Source organism: Rhynchophorus ferrugineus, unplaced genomic scaffold (genome assembly GCF_030347505.1).
Source record: "Rhynchophorus ferrugineus isolate W39M unplaced genomic scaffold, kcgeb_rfMv2 rfM1, whole genome shotgun sequence".
In the NCBI taxonomy this organism is placed as follows: Eukaryota; Metazoa; Arthropoda; class Insecta; order Coleoptera; family Curculionidae; genus Rhynchophorus; species Rhynchophorus ferrugineus.
Genome location: NW_027472580.1, coordinates 85506883 through 85527940, shown reverse-complemented (window position 1 = coordinate 85527940; position 21058 = coordinate 85506883). Strand labels below are relative to the sequence as shown.

The 21058-nt window shown below is 31.7% G+C and overlaps 3 protein-coding genes across 6 annotated transcripts; 1 reads left to right on the top strand and 2 right to left on the bottom strand.

The window, feature by feature from the left end:
- Positions 1–1192: 1192 nt before the first annotated feature.
- LOC143191361 (uncharacterized) lies at positions 1193–5659 on the bottom strand. 2 transcript variants are annotated; one of them, XM_076396346.1, is made up of 7 exons: positions 5526–5659; positions 4826–5028; positions 4381–4536; positions 3999–4322; positions 3523–3702; positions 3160–3393; positions 1193–3104 (listed from the first exon to the last, which is right to left on the bottom strand). In XM_076396346.1, the coding sequence occupies exons 2-7, from the start codon at positions 4994–4996 to the stop codon at positions 1374–1376; spliced, it is 2796 nt and encodes a 931-aa protein (XP_076252461.1). In that variant the 5' UTR covers positions 4997–5028; positions 5526–5659; the 3' UTR covers positions 1193–1373. The 2 variants fall into 2 exon arrangements, with proteins under 2 accessions (XP_076252461.1, XP_076252452.1); XM_076396337.1 differs by lacking the exon at positions 5526–5659 and adding an exon at positions 5395–5453.
- Positions 5644–6773, top strand: LOC143191403 (ubiquinol-cytochrome c reductase complex assembly factor 1). Its single transcript, XM_076396446.1, has 5 exons — positions 5644–5795; positions 5850–6020; positions 6082–6321; positions 6390–6584; positions 6641–6773. Exons 1-5 carry the CDS (start codon positions 5754–5756, stop codon positions 6710–6712), a joined length of 720 nt encoding a protein of 239 aa, XP_076252561.1. The 5' UTR covers positions 5644–5753; the 3' UTR covers positions 6713–6773.
- On the bottom strand, positions 6763–20243 carry LOC143191370 (sphingomyelin phosphodiesterase 1). 3 transcript variants are annotated; one of them, XM_076396378.1, is made up of 11 exons: positions 15124–15190; positions 14212–14284; positions 11938–12230; positions 9269–9421; positions 8973–9212; positions 8175–8347; positions 7928–8122; positions 7643–7813; positions 7411–7588; positions 7156–7346; positions 6763–6932 (listed from the first exon to the last, which is right to left on the bottom strand). In XM_076396378.1, exons 2-11 carry the CDS (start codon positions 14216–14218, stop codon positions 6830–6832), a joined length of 1704 nt encoding a protein of 567 aa, XP_076252493.1. In that variant the 5' UTR covers positions 14219–14284; positions 15124–15190; the 3' UTR covers positions 6763–6829. The 3 variants fall into 3 exon arrangements, with proteins under 3 accessions (XP_076252493.1, XP_076252483.1, XP_076252475.1); XM_076396368.1 differs by lacking the exons at positions 14212–14284; positions 15124–15190 and adding an exon at positions 19845–20243; XM_076396360.1 differs by lacking the exons at positions 14212–14284; positions 15124–15190 and adding an exon at positions 19845–20056 and having other exon boundaries at positions 11938–12263.
- Positions 20244–21058: the final 815 nt, after the last annotated feature.

Genomic DNA, 21058 nt, shown 5'->3' with positions numbered 1-21058 from the left:
TTACATATATTCATAGAATATATATTGTAATAAACTGTTTAGAATAAAGTATATTTTTAATTTAACAATATATGAACCGTTTAACAATATACCGCTCTTAATGCCTCAAAAGAACAAACACATTGACCTCATGAACCATGGTTCAAATAATTTAAATTCTAAAATCGTCTAGGCACCCCAATACGTTAAAAATTAAAAGCAAATTACTATTATTTTGATTTAAAAACAAATGATCCATGATATAAATATAATAAATAAATTTAAGATCTATATAAAAATACAAGCTTGTTTTCATAAAAATACAAAGAGTCCTTAAAATAAAAGAGAGAAATATTTCTGTATAAAAATTATTTTAAGCAATATTTAGTAATATGCTGGAGAAAAAGTTATTTCATTTTTTTCATGTCTATTAAAAATAATTTATTTATATAAATTTTAGATACTAATCAATATGCCTTTATGATCTATGAGTTTTTGCCACTTATGGTGATACCATAGAGTAATATAATATTTACTGTGTATTATATATGTATTTATTATGTAATATTTACTCTATGGGTAATACTATAATTACATCATTATAGGACGTTCAGAAAATATTTGGAAGACATTGAATCAGGATGATTTTCAGAAGATTAATTTTGAGCTTTGTGTTTAACAAGGTCTGAGCCCTATAGTCAGCTAATATGTCTCAGTTTTTATTGAATGTTATAATGGAAAACAACGCGTTTGATCTGGAATCAATTTTGACCGTTTTTATAATCGCTTTAGTTGTTGAGAGAAGAATCTCAAATAAATTCCACCAAATACTTACCATTAGATTTCCTGCCGGCAATGGGGCTCTACAACCGTTTATGAAACTCAGTCAGGTTTTGACTATGGTCTTTTCGCATATTATTGTGGTAAATGATGCTCTATTCTATTATATGGTTCTCTGCTCTATTCCTATCAGTAGAGTTTCACAAACATGCATAGTTATTATAAAATAAGTATTATCTTAATTATTACTTTTTTCCCAGCCTTATTTATAGCACAAAAACTTCAGCTGATTTCACTAATCGGAATTATTTTTAAGAATGTTAATATCTTGTAAACTAATCATGGCAAATAGTGGTGTTGATAATTAAAACACTATCATAAGTTAGATGTCATGTACAATATAATTAAAAATAAATAATAACAAAAATACTAATTCCACTCGACAAGTAGGAACTGTAATTTATTTATAAACATTGGTAATTCTACATTAAGGTCAGAAGCCTAGAAAATAAGTTATACTTATAAAATATACAAGATGATGAACTTTTCATGAATCTTAGTTAGAAATTAACGAGGCTTCTGATATCACTGAATTTTGAGTGTGCTCCACTATCCTAATCATAATAGACGAAATCGTCATTCATCTTTGTCTTGGTACGTATTCGACTGGGCCGTAAATTTGTAAACATTGACTTGGGACTTGGAGGGCGTTGTGGTGCATTTACTTTACGGTCATCGTCATCTTTGTCATCATCATCTTTGTAAAGTAACCAATCGTCATTTGATTCATCACATATATCAAAAAACGGAGCCGGCTGATCTGGCGATTTGAGTGGTTCTTCTGCTTCTAATGTCCGTATAACGTCTGAAACATCAGCAGGCATACACAGTTCCAAAGGTTCCGGTAGTTTCTGTGGATCATCTACTTTATAATCTTGTAGATCGATGCCGTGACGCTCCCATCTTCCCCTTTTTACATTCTCCTTTTCAGATATGTCTTTAAAATTTTCCTCTGTCGTTAATTTGCCCAATTCACCAAATAAACTAGAATCAGGTTCGGGTAGATCGGCCATTTGCTGCGACGTCGGCTCAACCAGTTGAACATCCTCCACTGTGATGTCTTCATCGGTGTGTTTCCCTCCGAAACTGTTGGAATCTTTCAATACACGGAAATCGTGCGACATCAACAAAGTTTTCCAATTTGGAAGCGGCAGAATAAACGTCGAAGCAGTATTTTCAATAACCTTGTGTTCCCGCCTCAGATGGCTCAAACAGTCGTATTTATTGAAGGTAACAAATGAACATTTCGCGCACTGATATCTGAACCATGAGAAATGAGCGGACATGTGCCACAATAACAATTTTAAAGTTCTGAAATTTGCGACGCATGGCATACAGGTTAAATTTTCTTGGTCCATGTATGGTGTAGCCATAAGCAGAAAATTGTCGTCATTAACATCAGATTGCCCTCCATTATCGCCTGAGCTTTTTCTCTTTTTAGTAGTCCTCCGTTGTTCTTCAATTGATTCAACACCAATAAAAATGACATCATCGTTACTTATTTCCCCACTTGCTGGCTCATCATTTGTATCTTCAACATCTTGCTGCGTAATGTTTTCAGCATTGTTACAGATATCCTCAATATTAATATCTGTGTACACAATATTTTTGGGGCTTTGAATCAACTCATGTCGATCCAGTGGAATTTCTGTAGCATTGTCGCAACAGTAATCGTTTGTTTTCTCTATTTTTTTATAAGTTTGTTTTTCTTCTTGAACAACACTTGATGAAATTTCTTCTTGAAGTTGATCGTTGTTCTTTTCTTCTGCACCAGAATTTTTAAACTCATTTTCTACTAAATCACTTTCCTTATTAACAATAATATTTTGATCCATTTGTAAACCTGAAATATTTGAATCGTCCTTTTCCATTTTTATCGTTATTATTTCCTCTACTACACTACCATCGCACTGACCACTTTCAATTGTTTGCAACTGTTCAATTTTGATTTCAACTGTTTCCTCACTTTTCTCTTCTATTACATTACCGGATTCTTCCGTAACCTGAGGAGGATCCTTCAGTTTTCTATTAAATGTACTCTTGCATTTTCGTTTCGAAGCTCCCTTTACCGCTGGCTTGTCTTTTATTGGCTTCTCTTGTTTGGCTTTTTCAATTGCCGCTTCCTCCTCTTCCTTCTTTTTCGCATTTTCTTTAATACTATTACAAACTTCAAGACGTTTCGCGCACATTTGTGAATGGGAATGAAGAGCTGCCTTTCTCTCGAATCTTTTTCCACACCCCGCACACATTTGAAAAGCGTTGTCCTCTTCTATATCATTAATCCACTGAAATAAAACCCATAATAACATTTAATAATAGAGAAAAGTTATTCATACTTACCTGATTTTCGCTGCTAATATTTTCTTGAGCTTGTTCAGTGCTTTTTTTCTTTTGCAATAAAGATTCTTGATCTCTACGAATACCATTGTTATGTATTTGATCGCGCAAGCGCCTCACTTGTTTATTTGACATTCGGTGAATCCTCAACAAATGACGATAGACGCACCAAGGATTTGCGAAAGTATCTTTACAAGTGGGACATACATACACTATCCGAGATGGATTATGAACACTCTGAAATAAATATATATTATTTTTTAGTCGTTTAACACAAGTAATATATATAAAGGTTTAAAAGCCACTGAAATAGTTAATTATTTACAGTATTTTACGAACGAAATTTAAGTAATTCAAAATACCCACCTTTATGTGATTAGTTAGGGATTTCTGTGTAGCAAACTTCTGTTTACATTTACTACAACTAATGTCACTCTTTGGATACGTCGATGATTTTTCCGTTTTGCTATTAGTGAATCCGCATACTTTTCCTTCGGAATCCAGTACCGGCACATCGTTTTGTAAAATTTTATGTATTTCCATAACCTAGAGTACAAGAAAGCAATGACTCTGATATAACACTTTCTATATATATAAAAAATAGGATAATCTCGCATGATTACGCCGTTACTAACATTTTTTTAACATGCCGCCAATAATATGTTTCTAGACATTAGTAATAGTAAGTTTCGAGTGTTAGCGAGATTAAGCTTGAAAAAACTCCAAATTCCAATTGATATCATTGTAAGGTATTTTCATTGAATAAAAACTTCTAGAAAATACATTTACATGTTAATCTCATAGTTTTTTAAATAAATGAAAAATTATTTCAAGTAGCTCACCTCGGACTTCATACAATTCCCTTTTCTACATTCAACTTTGCTAGGGGAGTCCCTTAAAACAGTCTGGAACATTCCAGATTTGTTTGTGTCTATGGCCTCCAAAATAATCTTATTAGAACCAGATGATTGTTCTTCTCTTTCATCCATACTTTTAATTCTTCCATTATCAACATCATGTGTTAAATCTGCTGTAAATATATGACTAACTTTTGCATTTAATTGATCCTTTTGGTGAAGTTTTTCAATTATTCTGTCTAAAGGCCTGCTTGGCTCTGCCTTTTTAGTTGTTTCTGGAAGGAGTTCCTTAGCATTTTCAATAGTTTCCTAAAGACAAAAGCAAGTAAATCAATTAACATAAAAATTATAAAATGGCAATATTTACATTATAGTTATCTATAGTTTTATCACTTGCTTGATTAAACCCTTCTCTACAATAATTCCTTTTATGTAATATAAAATTGGCCAAGCTCCTAAAAATAGAACGGCATGTTCTACACTCATACATGATATCACATTCAAATAATAAAAAATTCTTCACCTAAAACAACAAAGAATAATTGATTTTTCAATTGTTTCATATATTGATTAACATTAGTGAATAGATATTTACTCTAAATATACACTCTTTTAATAGCAATAAAATTCTTGATTACTTGATAAATTTTCTAGCAGCAAATCAAGCAGATAAAATGAAATTAACAGAATAATTTAAAGAAGATTGAAAAAAACAATATAGACTTAAAAATTTATTTGGTGTGTATGGACATAATAATTAATCATGTTACCTGTGTATCTGAACAAAATCCACTTAGTCATAATATACTTACTTCAATTGTAGCTGTCTCCAGCAGTGATAGAAGTTGTTTTATTCCAGTTATACTGGTAGCAATTGGTTTTCGTAAGTGAGATAGATCATCTTCAGTGGACTTCGTTGAAGCTTTGCCCAATGATGTTTCCAAAGGCTTTTTCGCCTTCTTCTGATTCTTATGACTAACCATTTCAAATTGGTCATATGTATTAATAGCAGACTCTGAAACAATCATTTATTTGTTATATATAATATATGTTTGATGATTCATTTCAAATTATTTAACACTAGAGCAACATTAAGTAAAAAGTGGTTAAGATATATCATAATCTATGGTAAGAGTATATAGTATATTTAAAAGTATTAAAAAGACTAGGTTCTTTTGGTACTTCACCTGGGTTTATAACCAAAAATGTAATATAATTTCTTCAATAATCAATTTTGAAAAAAACTATTTGTTTATAAATTAAACATTACGATATGCTAATACATGAACAGTAAACAGGTTCTATGTTATATAAAACAATCTTTTCGATAGTTTTTTGGTAAGGAAGGTCAAAAATATGTGAAGTCTCTCCTTCAAATTACCCATTTGCACGAAAAGTTATCGGCATGTGTGATATATCACTATATTCAGGAAAAATTGCCAAAAACGAAAGACGCAAATCTGTGAAATAATTTTTATAATGATGAATCGTAAATTTGCAAAATCTCCTTACCTCTTTATAGATCGTCACTTGGCATATTTAATAGCACTCTATCGGAGAATATTCCAAAAAAGTTTTCCAACCTTAGACAATAGATGTCTCTTATTCATTTTTGACGTTATGATAGAGATTTATTTCGATTAATGGTATCGTGCAAGTCGTTTGGTTTTAGGTTATTTATTTTAAGGTTAAGGAACCAAGATGTTTTTCGTATAATATAAAAGAGGTTTTGAATTAAAAATGAATATAACACGTATTTTTTCTGTTTTACGACAGGGCGGAGTAAGAAGCACTTTAATTTTTTATTTATATTTTACATGTTTATTAACATTTCAGAGGTATTTACATTTTTTAAAGACCTCAAAATCACTAAATTATCCGGAGTTAGTTAAAACTGCAGGTATTTGTAGTACGAGGCATTACACTAGTTCTAATACAGACCAAAAAGAAGATGGTGTGATTGTTAAGTTACTTAAAAAAATTCCATTTCTTCAAATTGATTCACTTGTATGTATCTTAAACACATATATGATATAGATTTTATGTTGATATTTTTTGTGTATTTTAGAGAGCAAAAGCAGCCGGTTATATGCTATATGAAAATACTGTAGATAATTTAAACTATTTAAAGTTTTTTGAAAAATTTGCTTTGCCTGATACATTTTATTCATGGTTTGTAATAACTGAACTTCATGTTTGGATGTTATCAGCTAGAGTTATGGCTGATGGTAGTAGTGGACAAATACTAAGGAATGGAGTTATAGAAGCTCTGTGGGCAGACACTACTCAAAGAATGAAAAAAATAGGTGTATGTATATTTAGTATCAATTTTAACTAAGCTAAAGTAATTTCTTAATATAATATACAAACCTTTAGGCAGTAAATCCCTCTGAAACTAGAAAAAGTACCCAGGAGCTGTCTGAACAATTTCAAGCTGCCCTAGTTGCATACGATGAAGCCATTAACTCTGATGATATTGTTCTGGCTGGTGCTTTATGGAGAAGAATTTATCAAAAAGAGTATGCTTCTCCTCAACATTTAGAAAGTTTAATTAATTATGTAAGAAAACATGTAAGTTATTCAATGTACAGATAATTTATTTTTATTAATATTTTTTATATTGGTAGATATCTACCCTAGATCAGCTCAATAAAGAGCAAATTGCCAGTGTAAAAGCTGTTGTTTGGGATCCACTATAGGAATAGTATTTATTATGTACATATTTTTTATTGTTATTAAATTATTGAAATTTTGGTTTAACATAGTTTTATTGCATATTATTTTTGAACACATGATTGGTAGCAGATGTAAATAAGTCAGGCTAATGATTCAGTTCTTGTAATACTTGCTAACAAATTTCGTCTACACTCGTCATTACAACCGTCCTTCAAGGAAGCGTCTCCATTTCTGACAAAAAACCTAAAAGCAACAACTGTTATTAATTATTTGTCACGAACGACGTTAATTTAATGAATTTATTACAAAGCTGGCAACACGTAAAATAAAATTGTCTAATGCGTATCACGTTTTGTTAACTATTTTAACATTATCAAATATTGTATGTAACTGTAAATAAAAATTTATTAATATAAAACAATTTAAAAATCATTTATTTTCTAAAAAAAAAATTACAGAAACCTACCTCCAATACACATCAAGTAGGTTTCTATCTGTCGATAACCGTTTCGCAAAAATGTCAAAATTATCTGGGGATAAATCACTGAAATTATATGCTTCTTTTATGGAATATAATTTCATCCATTTGGGTGATGTATACGGATGTAAGTTTGCTTCAGTTAAATTAAAGTAATATGTGTCAACGTCTAAAATATTCTGTTGGAGTTGCAAATGTTAAATGTAGGAAAGACGTTATTTTTATTTTGAGAAGAGTACGTACAAATGTGTTGGGATCTACGCTAATTATCTTGTAGTTTGGATTATATTTAAGATAAGGTGTTAAACTCGCTCCATTGTACCCAACATTATTAGGTCTGCCATCTATTTTACTGTAAAAAACTTTGAAGCTGTCAGTGTGTGTGTGACCGAAGAATTGTCCTTTAATAATGTGGGCGAATCTGAAAATTGAAATTTTAAGTTTGTTAGTTATTCGTATTGTGTTTAATGTGTACCTTGTAATTAATGAGTTATAGTTTACTTCCCACGGTTCAATGCACTCTTTTTCGCCAGGATAAACATGAGAGATGATATGGACAAATTGTCCATTAGCTTCCGCTTCTACTAATTCACGTTTCAAAAATTCAATTTGTTCTTTTAAAAAGTTCGTGTCGTATAACAACCACCTAAAATAAAATAAACAATTTTAAAACATGCATGATTTTAAACCAAATGTGGAATCTCAATGTAAGTATTTATTAAATTTTATATTTATCTAATAAGCTGACTGAAGAGCTTACCAGTTATAAATATAACAGATGTTATTGTTCAACGATATTATTCGAAGTTTATTATTAGCTAAGACTGAATAATAACCCTGTTTGGCAACTGATGATCTGGCTTCATTTGGTAACCATTTGGACCATAGTTCAGCAATCAGTTCATATAACCAAGCTTGAGACAATTTTTGATCAGTAATATTCGGAGGAGGGAACCTGAATGTTTAGCTGGTGAATTTATAACTGTGTCAACTTCAATTGTACTTACATATTTAATGGTACTGATTCATGATTACCCAAAGTTGGCAAGATAGGTATATTTGGAAATGATTGGGCTAGGTGGTCAAATACAAATCTTATATCGTTGGAATTATCTTGATGCGAATCTTTCCAAATGGCGTGATCAATTATATCACCAGTAAAATAAACTAAGTCCAAATCCTGAAAAGAATGAATTTTAACATTTGTCAACTGTACAGAGAAGAGTAGTAAGTGCGTGTATACAAGTACCTTTTTCTTGAAATATTTTGTATAGAATTTAAAGTTAGGAAAGAAGTAATTACATATAAAAATGTTTAGTCTTCAGTGTCATTATAAGGTTAAAACAAATTAATACAATTAAAGTAGGTATTTTCTTTATATTTTAAACGAATTTTGTTTAGTATTTTCCTAAAAGCATATTATTTTTGCAGGAAATAGTAGTTTTCAGGAAAAAAATCTTTTTCTATTTTAATATTTAAGTTCGCGCTCTAAAGCTGGCTAGGGTCATGTGACTTCGCTTCTATGTAAATAAACTGCAAACATCAGGAACCATTCCAAAGTGTGTAAGTGATTTGGACTTCCTCGGTGCAATAAATGTAAAATTATTCCTAACAAATTATTGTACCCATTCGTTACTTTTATATAGAAGTGACTATATTAGTTCAACTTAACATGGCAGACTGCTGCAATTTGTAGTTTTATTTTATCAATATTCTCCTAAATATGAAAATAAATCAATTTTTCTAAACATATTAATCTTGTTTCATTAGATAAATACAATATATATGTAGTGGAATTCACTTACTTTGTGTGTGTTGTTAATATATTGTAATGCATCCAAATAAAGCCACGGAGGAATGTCACAGTTGTATTCGCCCCATGTCCCAGCATCGGTACCTTTTATAGGATTTCCAAGATTTCGCTTACAACAAACCGGATATCCGCAATTGGCTACCCCGCCAACTTCGTAGTCTTGCGATATGTGGAAGTCTGACAAATGCAGGATTTTTAACGGCTTAGATCGGGGAGGTAATTTTGCTGTATTCTGAAACAAGATACGTGTATTTGTACGCGCTCCAATGTTCAAGTAATGCGAATTACTTGAGTTGTCAGAATGGGTCCGCCGTCAGGAATTATGGTTTCCCATTTGAGAGCTGGATGGTCGTAGTAACAGTTTTCGTTTTGTAAAAGAATGGAACAGGCATATTCGGGTGTTAGTATTTTACTGTTGGCTAAGATATATTCCAGTATAGGCTGAAATTGTTATAAAAAAATAGCTAGAGTTAAAACAGAAAACGTTTCACAATAATAAATATTTAGTCCTGTAACAGGTATAAATCAAATTAAAACAAAACTTTTTGACATACAAGCATAAAATGTCCAGATATTTTTGCTAAAGTTCAGATACTTCATATCTTATTTTTGTGTAGTTAATTTTTAGAAGTTGGCCTTTTTTATATAATTGTTCAAAAATATATTACAAATATGATCTAAGAGTTTGCAGTGTCATAGAGACATGACAAGGTCAATATGTCATCGTTTTCATTTGTTTTAAGAATGTTGTGAGTTGTAAAAGTAAGAGAGATGAGCCTTTAAAATGTATTATCTTAGATATATTTTATATAAAAATATATATTTTATGGATTTTAGTTACGTTAAAATTCTTAAATGACTGGCGCCGCATAGTTACTAAGGTTTTCCTTGTGACATTTTACACTTTTGGATAACTACATTTTGAAATAAGTGCAAACATATATTATATCTACAATTTCTTAGAGCTGCTGATCTTATTGTAATGATAATATGAGATAGGATCAAAAACAAATAGGAATTTGTAAGTTTTGCGAGCTGTGTTGGTTCGATTAGCACGATTTTGTTGTTGTGTTGGCAAGTAAGACTTAGTATCTGTATATTTTCGGCAATATCAATGGAGTGCTCTCTCGTAAACCGTTGACAAAATAATGCGTGTTTTTGCATTGATAGTGAATTTTTATGGATATGGGCCAGATAATATGTATACATTTTGTAATAAAAATAATCTAACGCACTGTAGAGTCTTAGATATATTAAATGTTGTTTTCGGTGAATCTACTGTTAGAAAAACGAAAGTTTATGAGAAAATTTTTAAAATGGCAATGGAGATGTTGCGGATGAGTATGGGTCGTAGTAGATCATACAAAAAACTATCTCACATATATTTAAAATACGAAATTCAAAATACAGTGCCAGCCTATTAATCAGTAAAAGAAGAACAATCTTTCACCACGTCCTAATGAGTAAAAACTAGTGTTACAATATATGAAAATATTTTTTAAATTTAAAAAGCGTTCAAGGATGATAAAGTTTTTGCTTTTATCATTTAAGAGGCTTAATAACTCTGACTCCATTTTTGATATATCTGGTTGATTACCGTCCCTATTCGCAAAAACAATACAATCATCATCTTGTTTGTTATAGCTGCTATTCTTATTAATCTCAGGCATGTTTTTTTCATGTTTTTATAATGAGGTATGATTTGTAAGATTTTAAATTCTACGCCTCTTATCTGTTGCGGTAGCATGATGTTAATATGACTCCATTTATATTTCAGCTATTTCAGTTTGAAAAATATATCGTTCTAAGCTCTGTTTTCATTGTGATGCAGTAACAGTAAAATGCCTCAAGTGCAATCCTGCAGTTGATCTAATTTAGTTCTTACAGATATTAGTATTAGAAGTTTGTTATAGTAACAATCGTCCTAAATGTAAACTAAAGTTGTAGGAATTGCTTTCAATACTTGGTCTTATTCGACTTAACAAATAACTTATTTCATGTTGATTTACTTCTCATATCCTCCATTATATAATCGTAAAGGGATTAACTGATGTCCAAGACAGTCTTTTATGACTGCAGTCGATTTGTTGAAAATAACCGCTTGAGAATGAAAATGACAATTGACAAGATACTTGATAATTTGATGTACGGTACAGTGTACTGTGTAATTTTAAAGATTGACATAGTTAGCGGACGCCAGTCGCAGAACGATATTTCTATAGAACGTAGCCCATAGGTACATTAATAGACTCACTAACTACATTTTTGTAAAACCAAATCTAATCAAATCTTTTATTTTAATTACCTATTCTGATTATCAATAATCTCCAACTCTGTGCGTAGAATATTCTTTCTAAAAGGTGTAAAAAAACAATCATCTTCTACAAACCTTAAGAGTGCTTCTAGCTTCTGCTTAAGGCCAGGCACAAAATGGGATGCAGCTTGGTGAGGTGATGCAGCGTGAGTCACGGCGAGATTTTGCCGGTTTAAATAACGATAGCTAGCGCGCATTATTGTTTCGCAGCGTGCCCTAACGCAGTTTTGGCCAACGGCGTCTTACGGAACGCAGTGTTCTTGTCGCAGTTTTTTGCCTAAAGTCCCAGTGAGTGTTTAAAAATGGTTGAAGAATTAGTCGAAGCTGTAGGGATTCGACAAGATTTGTACGTCAAGTCATGTAGACTACATGAGGGCTAAATTATTTAATTAAAGTAAATTCTCCGGGAATCTTTCTTCTTTTTAGATATAACTTCTCAGTTGCCTCTTAACCGATTCAGAACCAAATTTCAGTTCGGTTGTTATTAGTGCAGTATCAATTTAAAACTCACTACGTCACCTCGCCAAGCTGCGTTCCATTTTGGGCCTGGCTTGAGAGTGCTCCTAGTTTCTGCTTAACACTTTACTCAGGTCGGCTATTTTAACCCCAAACTATTTGATTATTGTAACAAATTAATACTGACCTTGTTGATTCTCACTATCTGTTTACAGAAATCATTTATCGTCCATGTTTGTATCGTAAAATAGATGCTACAAATGGTGGTACCCAGCAGTTCGACGGTTATAGCGTGCGTTTGCAGTTTCCTTATCAGTGCTTGGCAGGTGAAACAGATCGCTCGTTCCTGCAGATTGGCGGCTCTGGATTTTAACTCGTCTTTGATCGTCAGTTTGTCCAAGTAGCCCTCGACCGTTTTAACGTCCATCTTTTTGTATTTGGTGAGACCGACTAGCCTGGCGAACTGGTCTTCCAGGGACCCTGGAAAAATCCAAGAAGGACGTTTCACTCCAACTGCCAATCAAGAAAATATGTTAATATGGGAGTGACAAAGTGATACAAGTTTTTAACGTCTCTTAACTGTCCTTCAAAGACATTTTTTGTGTTGTAACAGTTGTAAAAATATATTTTTACAAACGTTCTAAATTATTACGCTTATTGCTTTAAAAATTTGAGCCAAGAAAAGATGTGGAAGTTTTCCCATTTAACTATTTCGGTATTTTAACAAAAAAGCTCCTAAAAGATGCAGTGCTGCAGAGATTCCAAAAGAAACCGAAGAACTCTCAGAAAATAATTATGTAATCTCACTAAAATACTTTCTATTATTTACCAAAAAGCAAATCCCACTAAGCATTCGCGAATTCTTGTTAGAATAAATGATAAAAAAGTTGCAATGGAAGTGCTAGCCACGGAAGTAAAGTGGACCAGTGGAATGATCTACTGTCGGTAGGTAATCTGCTCAAGTTATCGTTATTATTTATCTGGGCTACACGATCGGGCTCTGCGAGCTCCTTCAAACATCCGCGCGGAACTCCGCTTCCCCTTTGTTCTTCAGAACGGTCTATATTTTTTTAAAGGTTTTTATTAGAGAGGTTTTAGGTTTACTCGAGATATTTCTCCACTCTTCGTCTCTCGGACAATATATGTATTACCGAGCTGGCCGAAATTTTAGGCCAATAACTCATTCGGCTTTTCGTAGCCTTATTCTATCACAGCCGACACCACCCCGTCGTGCTCTAATTCCAAATTGTCTCGACCTTTTCCAGCGAGCGATTAACTCATCTACCGCAAGCTGCGTGGTGTGATAACGACGCCACGTCCTTGCCTGGCCCTTGTGCCTCTTAAAGGTGTTACCGGTTACGGGCACCCTCCTTACTAACAGTAAGAAGTATCAGTTAGGGTCATTGGATCAGCTGATAGGGTGGGCTTTAGTGGGTAGCCCAGAGGCAGTCTCCACAGAACCAGTCCAACTCGCTTATTCCTGCGGGTCTTCCCGACCAGGTATCCGTAACAGGATTCTCCTATCCGGTTCCAGGCCAAAAAAAAGTGGATTTCTCTTCATTTAGTCAAGCCCCGTATGGTCCGTACGTGATATCGGTTATCTGTATCGGAACGTTACCTGATTTTCGACCAGTTAATAATAACAATATTAGTAACTGTGACTATGGAAGGGGTCTTAAAATAATGTGAAGAAATTTTTTTTAATATTGGAAGAAAAGTTGAATTACTTAAAAATGCTTCAGTATTTGAAGGCAACTCCAAAGAAATACAGAACAATCTGTTACAGAGTATGTTTGAAGTTTGTCATGGATAAATAATTGAGGAAATTAATAATTTCTTCATTTTTGGCGATCATGGCGGTGAAACAATTCTTCTTCTTCTGATTGCTTCAAAATCTCAACTGGTAGTTATTTTTAGAAATGTTTGCGATTACGAGCCAATTGGAACTACCTAATTCCCGAAAAATATGATGCAGAAACACTTTAACAATTTGAAGCGTTGTAGATTCTTAATTCTATATTCACTCGATATCGCACAAAGCTATGATGGAGTTATGGGCGGCCAATATGCAGGCGTACCCTATTATGCGCACCAATTAAATTTGATTATTTCTAAAGCTGCTTCCCTAAATAAGCAAGAATGTGTATTTTTTGGTAATCTACAAGACATTCCTGGCCTTTTTAATAATCCACAATTGATCACTTAGAAGTCGGTGCCGATCCCAAACAATAAAAAAATAATTCAATTTTGCGACACAAAAAATTAAATTACCAACAAAACAAATCTAAATTAATATAACTGTTTGGATTCGGCTCCGACTTCAAAGTAATCGGTTGGTAGTAGTTAAAATAATATTGTAAATAGATAAATAGGTTTAGTTAGGTATTAAGTAGTAGACTATAAACATAGAGTAATAGAGATTCAACTCAATAGGGGACTCTGGCGCAAAGTTTTGCTTTACCCAACATCCAGAGGTCGCATAATTGGCCATTCAAGTAATTTGATTGGTTAATTTAAATCTCCATTATAGGCACCTGTAAGAAAAATATTTGACTGTGAACACATTTGATTGGCTCATTAGTAATGCTTGGCACGTGACAGCCTTGAGGGTATGTTTAATTGACCAATGAAATTTAAATAAAAAACAATTTTTTTTTCTGAAATAAATTTATTAAATAAAATTCAATTAAATATAAATATATGTAAAAGTAAATAAGTATAAATATAATCGATAACAATATATATATATATATATATATATATATATATATATATATATATATATATATATATATATATATATATATATATATTGTAGTGTACAATTAAAATAAAGGGTTTTGAATTCACATTTTTTAAAGATATTTCACAAAAATATGTTATATTATCAACGTGGTAATATCGCGGAATAAAATAAGAGTTTAAAAATTAAAATTAATTAAAAGAAGAGGTTAAAAGAGCCCTACTCCTAGTATAATGAAACAATACTCTGGGGCATAAGATAGTGCCTTGGCTCGTCTATTCATATAGGAACATCTGGAATTGAAGTTAAAGAGTCATCCCCCGCCATTATAATTATTTAAAGAGCCCTCATGTTCTTCCTCTTCACATTTTCCTAAAGGCCAATGAGATGAAAAAAATGTAACTTATTACATATAATTAAAATTTATGTTAAACGATTCAAATGACTGCTAAAACATACTAGCCGAGGATGTGTATTCCTGAAACCATTAGCCGGATCCAAAAAAACTATCTTGATTAAATAGCCTTAAGCTAATATATTTATATGGATAATTAAATTTTTTTTCTTTAATGAAAAGAACCCCTCAAGGTAGTTATTAAATTGATGCCACTTTAACAAATTTGTTCTTACTTGAGCAATAACAACATTTTACAGCAATAATCCTTGTGTATTGAATATTGGTTGACCTACTCTTAGTATATTTGCAATCAGGAGCTACTATTTATTTTATTGAAGCTGCAACTATCGATCCAAGAAAAAAAGTATATACCCGTTTGCATAGCTTCTTTCGAAAGGGGATTAATTTCTAAAATTAAAAAAAAACAATATTTGATGTTTGAGTATATATGAATAAACTTACCTCAACTTACAACAACAAAACATGATGTAACGATCATAAATTTCTTTGATATTTAATTCATTCAGTTTGGGATTTTTAACATTATCAACCATTGTTTAATGACATCCAAATATATCTTCGAACGAAAACGATTCTGCATTTCTTTACTATTTATGCATCCGGATACACAACACAGATCAATAATTCACTTTACTTTTTGTACTACCGACTTATATATACTAATGACCGAATAATTTAATATCTAAACGCACTATGAGTGAGTGAATCAATCAATCAAATTCCGTCGCAGCTTATAGCCTAGCGATTAAATTAAGTAATAAGTTAAAAGTAGCGACATCTACATGTTAGACGTCGCGAAACATTTCTCCAAAATTTCTATTTCTCTGTGACTATAAAATACATGTAGTAGATAGGTTAAATAAGGTTTTTGTTTATTTTTATTTAGTTATTACAACGATTATTATGTGCATATTTTATTTTAAATTGTTGTTAAAATCTAAGTTTTGATTATTTTTTTATTTTCACCGAATTCCTTATTTTTTGAAGTCGGTTCATTTTTTTTGTTAAAAATATTTTGTTTTCACTAACGTTGGTTCTAATATTAAATATGCATTTCAGCTGATATTAGATGTTAATGTAAACAATTCTTAACCAAAATCATTAAATTCGTTGATTTTAAAATTTCTCTGTAAAAATTACAGTTTTCTATTAATACTATTACGGTTATTCATCGTATAAAGATGTTAGTCATGGAACACTCAAAATTTCGTTTTCGACATTCTTTAATTTTGTTCTTTGATGAGAATAAATGGGCTATCGAAGCCCATCAAACAATTTTACAAACTTATGGTAAAGCGGCCATAAGATTTCTATTTCGATAACAACGAACGGCCTTATTGGACGAAAACCGAGCTTATATTCTCAAACAATTTTTAAACAACTTAACAGTTGATTAGTCAGCTATTTGCTGACGTTCTTTTAGTTGAAAGGATCTAAAAGGATGGCTAAATTGACTACCACTCAAATTAACTGAAAATTCTACTTCGAACCTAATCAGGTAAAAAGTTTTTTGTGACGTATTGAGACTGGCTAATGAAAAGTATATCTAATACGACATTCTCTGACGCAAAAAATCATGGTTTTGTCCTGGAGAGTCACCCATCGACACTAAAGCGGAATATTCATAGTCATAAAGTCGTATGTTGCGATAAGGTGTAGTAAAGCCGAATGAAACTGTGACTGTAGATGTCCACTGATATCAATTTTAAAAAATGAACAACGTATTGTTAGAAAAATGATAAACGGTAGCGAGTAATAGCTACAAAGTCATCCTCTTGCATGACAATGCAACATGTTGCATAGGTTGGGAAGAATATACTGTTGCAGCAGGTAGTTTTGCCGCATTTAGCGTATTCACTAGACATAGCGTCTTCTGATTACCACTTGGTCAGGTCGACGCAGTACGGTTTGCATAGTACACACTTTCGAAAAGCTAAGAATTTACGAAAATGAATAGCAGCCAAATAGACATTACCAACAGAAAGATGGGAAAAAGTTCTGAAAAGTGATGAGAAAATACGTTAATATATACTGATAAAATCATCAGAATATATGCCTAATAAGCTCGCGAATTCTGTATAGTTGATCGAAAAACTTATTATTTAAATAAAATAAATAAATAATCAGATATACAACATAAGATTTTGAATAATTAATGATATAGTGTAATATATTGAAAGTAGATCAGTTCCTATCAGAGATACCGAAGAAATTTCGGAGATGACTAGACAAAAGGGTAAATATCATTAATAGTAATTAGTCGCAATGATATTCAAGTAGACTGGTGTGGCAGATGTTTCATTTGATTTATGGTAAAATTATTCCAGGAGATACGAGTTGGTTAATTCTTTTAAATTGTGGCTTTACTGTATTGTAACTAAAATTGCGGCCGTGTTAGTAAAAACCGCTGTGTGTGTCATCTAATCCTGTTTAAATAAAAATTAATTTCTTAGTTGTCATTTTATTTAATTGTATTTATATGATTTAATTAATTCTGTTTCAATTATTTTATGTTGTAGTTTCCGCTGGATCTAATAAATTATACTAGAACAATATATACTAATATTGCTCAGTGGCTTATACATTTTTGGGGTAGACAATTATAAAAAATAAGCTTAGATGTTATGCTGTTGATGTTAAAACAACGAACAGAATTAGGCAATTTATATTTTACGTTTAGAAATGTATATTAAAGGAATTATTATTATTTAAAATCAGTAAATTAATTATCGATTTTACATAAGTTAGGCCTAAAAAGTAAATAATTAAAATAATTGATACAAGGTTTAGACAATAAAATGTCATATTGTTATATATCTTATAACATTAATCCACAAACACTATAACATTTACCAATGTTTCTACTTGTCCTATGTGTTCCATTTATGCAAATTATGCGGTTAATATAATTTTAACAGCTGCATACTTTCGTTACTCCAGTTCTGTAATCGTATAATCTTTATCTTTTATCAATATTTCTAACCAAAAATATATATTGCAAAATCAATAAATACACCACGCCTACTAAAAGAATAAATTCTTTATCTAAATTTTTAAACAAAATTGCATCTTTTTTTAAGAATGGAAGATTCTTCGGTCGCATTCTTGATATTATTTTTAATTTGCCTTCTGTGGCTTTCATATGTAAACATGTTGTACATGTACAGCGTTGCCAGATTTTTTTTGTACAACCGGATCGGCTGTACACCAAAATGATTTAAAGAATAATTTCTTTACCTAAATTTTAACATAAAATTGCATAGTTCTTTGGTTATTTATTGCATTATTCGGTCTCTCCCTTGATATAAGTTATTTTTAATTTGCCTTCTATGGCTTTCATATGTAAAATGTAAAATTTAGGGATTAGTTTTCCGATTCAAAATTGCATGCCAGCATTTTGAGGTACAGCGTTGCCAGATTTTTTTGTAAAAATACGCGTCCGTGGTTGATAAATGTACAAGAGAATCGGCTATACACCAAACTGACTAAAAGAATAATTTCTTTACCTACATTTTAACATAAAATTGCATAGTTCTTTGGTTATTTATTTCATTATTCAGTCTCTCCCTTGATATAGGTTATTTTTAATTTGCCTTTTATGGCTTTCATATGTAAAATGTAAAATTTAGGGATTAGTTTTCCGATTCAAAATTGCATGCCAGCATTTTGAGGGGCAGCGTTGCCAGATTTTTTTTATAAAAATTACGCGTCCGTAGTTGATAAATGTACAAGAGAATGGCCTATACACCAAACTGATTAAAAGAATAATTTATTTACCTAAATTTTAACATGAAATTGCATAGTTCTTTGGTTATTTACTGCATTATTCGATCTCCCTCTCTTAATATAGGTTATTTTTAATTTGCCTTTTATGGCTTTCATATGTAAAATGTAAAATTTAGGGATTAGTATTCCAATTCAAAATTGTTTGCCAAAACGTTGCCAGATTTTTATTGTAAAAAGTACGCGTCCGTAGTTGATGAATGTACAATAGAATCGGCGAATAATTTACCGTATAAGAGTTGGAGTTGGCAGCCTAAAATGTTTGTTTATATATTTTGTGTCATCGATCTGAGGGCTATTCTTAGTTGCTTGGTTTGGGCTTATTTCATTTTATTGGAGCTGATTTATCTATAGTGCATACTACACAAAAATGTTAGGCCCAAAAATTCTTTGTATAAGCTTTAACCGTGCCAAGCCGATTAATATATATATATAGAAAATACTTTGCATTTTCACCAAGGGATATTGCTAATTAAAATATGCATTATTATATAATTAACATATGCTAATTAATCATGTGAGCACCTAATTTTTATTGATTAAAGTATTTCATGAATTTCTGTAGCAGCACTGATTTGTTTTCGATACATCGATACACTCTGTACCTTTCTACTTCAAACTCTTTATGTATTACCTGATTTTTCTTCATATAGTTTATATTTCCGAGTATTGTAATTGCAATACCGCTGACCGACTGCAAAATCGGAATAAATAAATCGTGAATAACTTATACATTTATCTGGTAATGAAACGATTTTATAGCAATTATAAATAACGCGTAATGCGGTGTAATTAGAATAGAAAAAAAATCGCTGATACAGAAACAAACAGTCCTTGAACGACTAGGTCGATTATAGCAACTGAACATTGAACATAGCTTTTTTCCTTATAATAATGTAATGATTCCGAAGGTTTGTACTAATTGGTAAACGTTCGTATCATCTTCGACACTGACTGAAAAGAAAATTCGATACACAACATGTCACGGTTGGTCTGTCGGGTAAATTAATCGACTGATATCAACATAATACCGTTCTATAGGCGTGAAAGGTAGTGACCATGTACCACAGCGTCGTTTTCCCGTTTTGTACCGCAATAAAAACACGTGAAGAATTTTCCGATTATGGCGTCGAATATTTCGGCTACTTACCCAGTTGATCCTTGAAATCCAAACAGTGTCCGTTAACGAGACAAACCGCCATAAAAACCAAAACGGCGCACAAAGTTCTCATGTTTGCTTTTCGCTGCGTTCACTTTGCTTCACATGTAACATGAATCTGGTAAATTTTCTCGTTCAGTCGGTGGTGTATATGTTTCCGTTGATCAAACGCTTAAGTGTCATTTGAATTGTATAATACAGATATCGCAGAAATGCGATTTTTAATTAATGGTGACGGAGATGACGTGGGTATTCCAGAATCGAGCTGATACATGGTATTGTAACTGTTCTTTGTCAGATCGATTAACGATGCGGGATTGTAAAATCTGTTGCAATGTTAAAAGCTGATTTTACTATTTTATTTGTATCAGAAGTTGTTCAAGCCATATTGAGAGATTGCTAATATCGTGGGTAGATTACACTGTCTAACCGTAAAAATATTTCGGGCTCCAAAATAGCCTGTTCTCACGTATTTTCATCTAATGAATTGAGTTCAAATGTACTGATTAGCTTTAGTTTTAGAGATACAAGTAATATTTTATATTCTACGTTTTCAGTTTGTGAGAAATTCGTTTTCTGCTTAGAGAAAAAAATGTGTTATTCTTATTAATCTTAATTATGCCGCGAAAATATATAAATTCAGCCAACAATTATAATATTTGTGATAAAATAATGTTATTCTCTTAGAAACGTAATTAGATAATTCTTCTAAAGATTGTTAGTTCATATTATTTTGATATGTGCTGACCAGGATATGTCATGGTCACATAAATGCGGTAAATTATGTTCCTACTAAATACAATTATGGGGTACTGTAAGCAAATCTTAGTTATTATGCTTTAATTTGTTTGGAATTCGATTTTGGCTACGTGGATTACTGCTTCTAGTGGCGTCCATAAATGATATTGCACTAAACTAAAATGTAACAGTTGTGAGAAAACGTATAAGTATGATGAACTCTGTTTAAAAAGTGGATAAATATAAGCCTTAATTATTTGACTATTAAGTACCAAGTTAATCCATTTATTAGTTTGTTTATATGTGATGAAAAAAGATTGATTGATTTGGTCACTTCGAAAGACTAAGCAATGGATAGATGTGAGATACTGAAATTGTGATGACAGTTATTGAAATTGTGTTTTGATACTGTACAATAACACGTTATATATGGCATGTGGTTCAGTAATCTCTTCACATGAGCAATA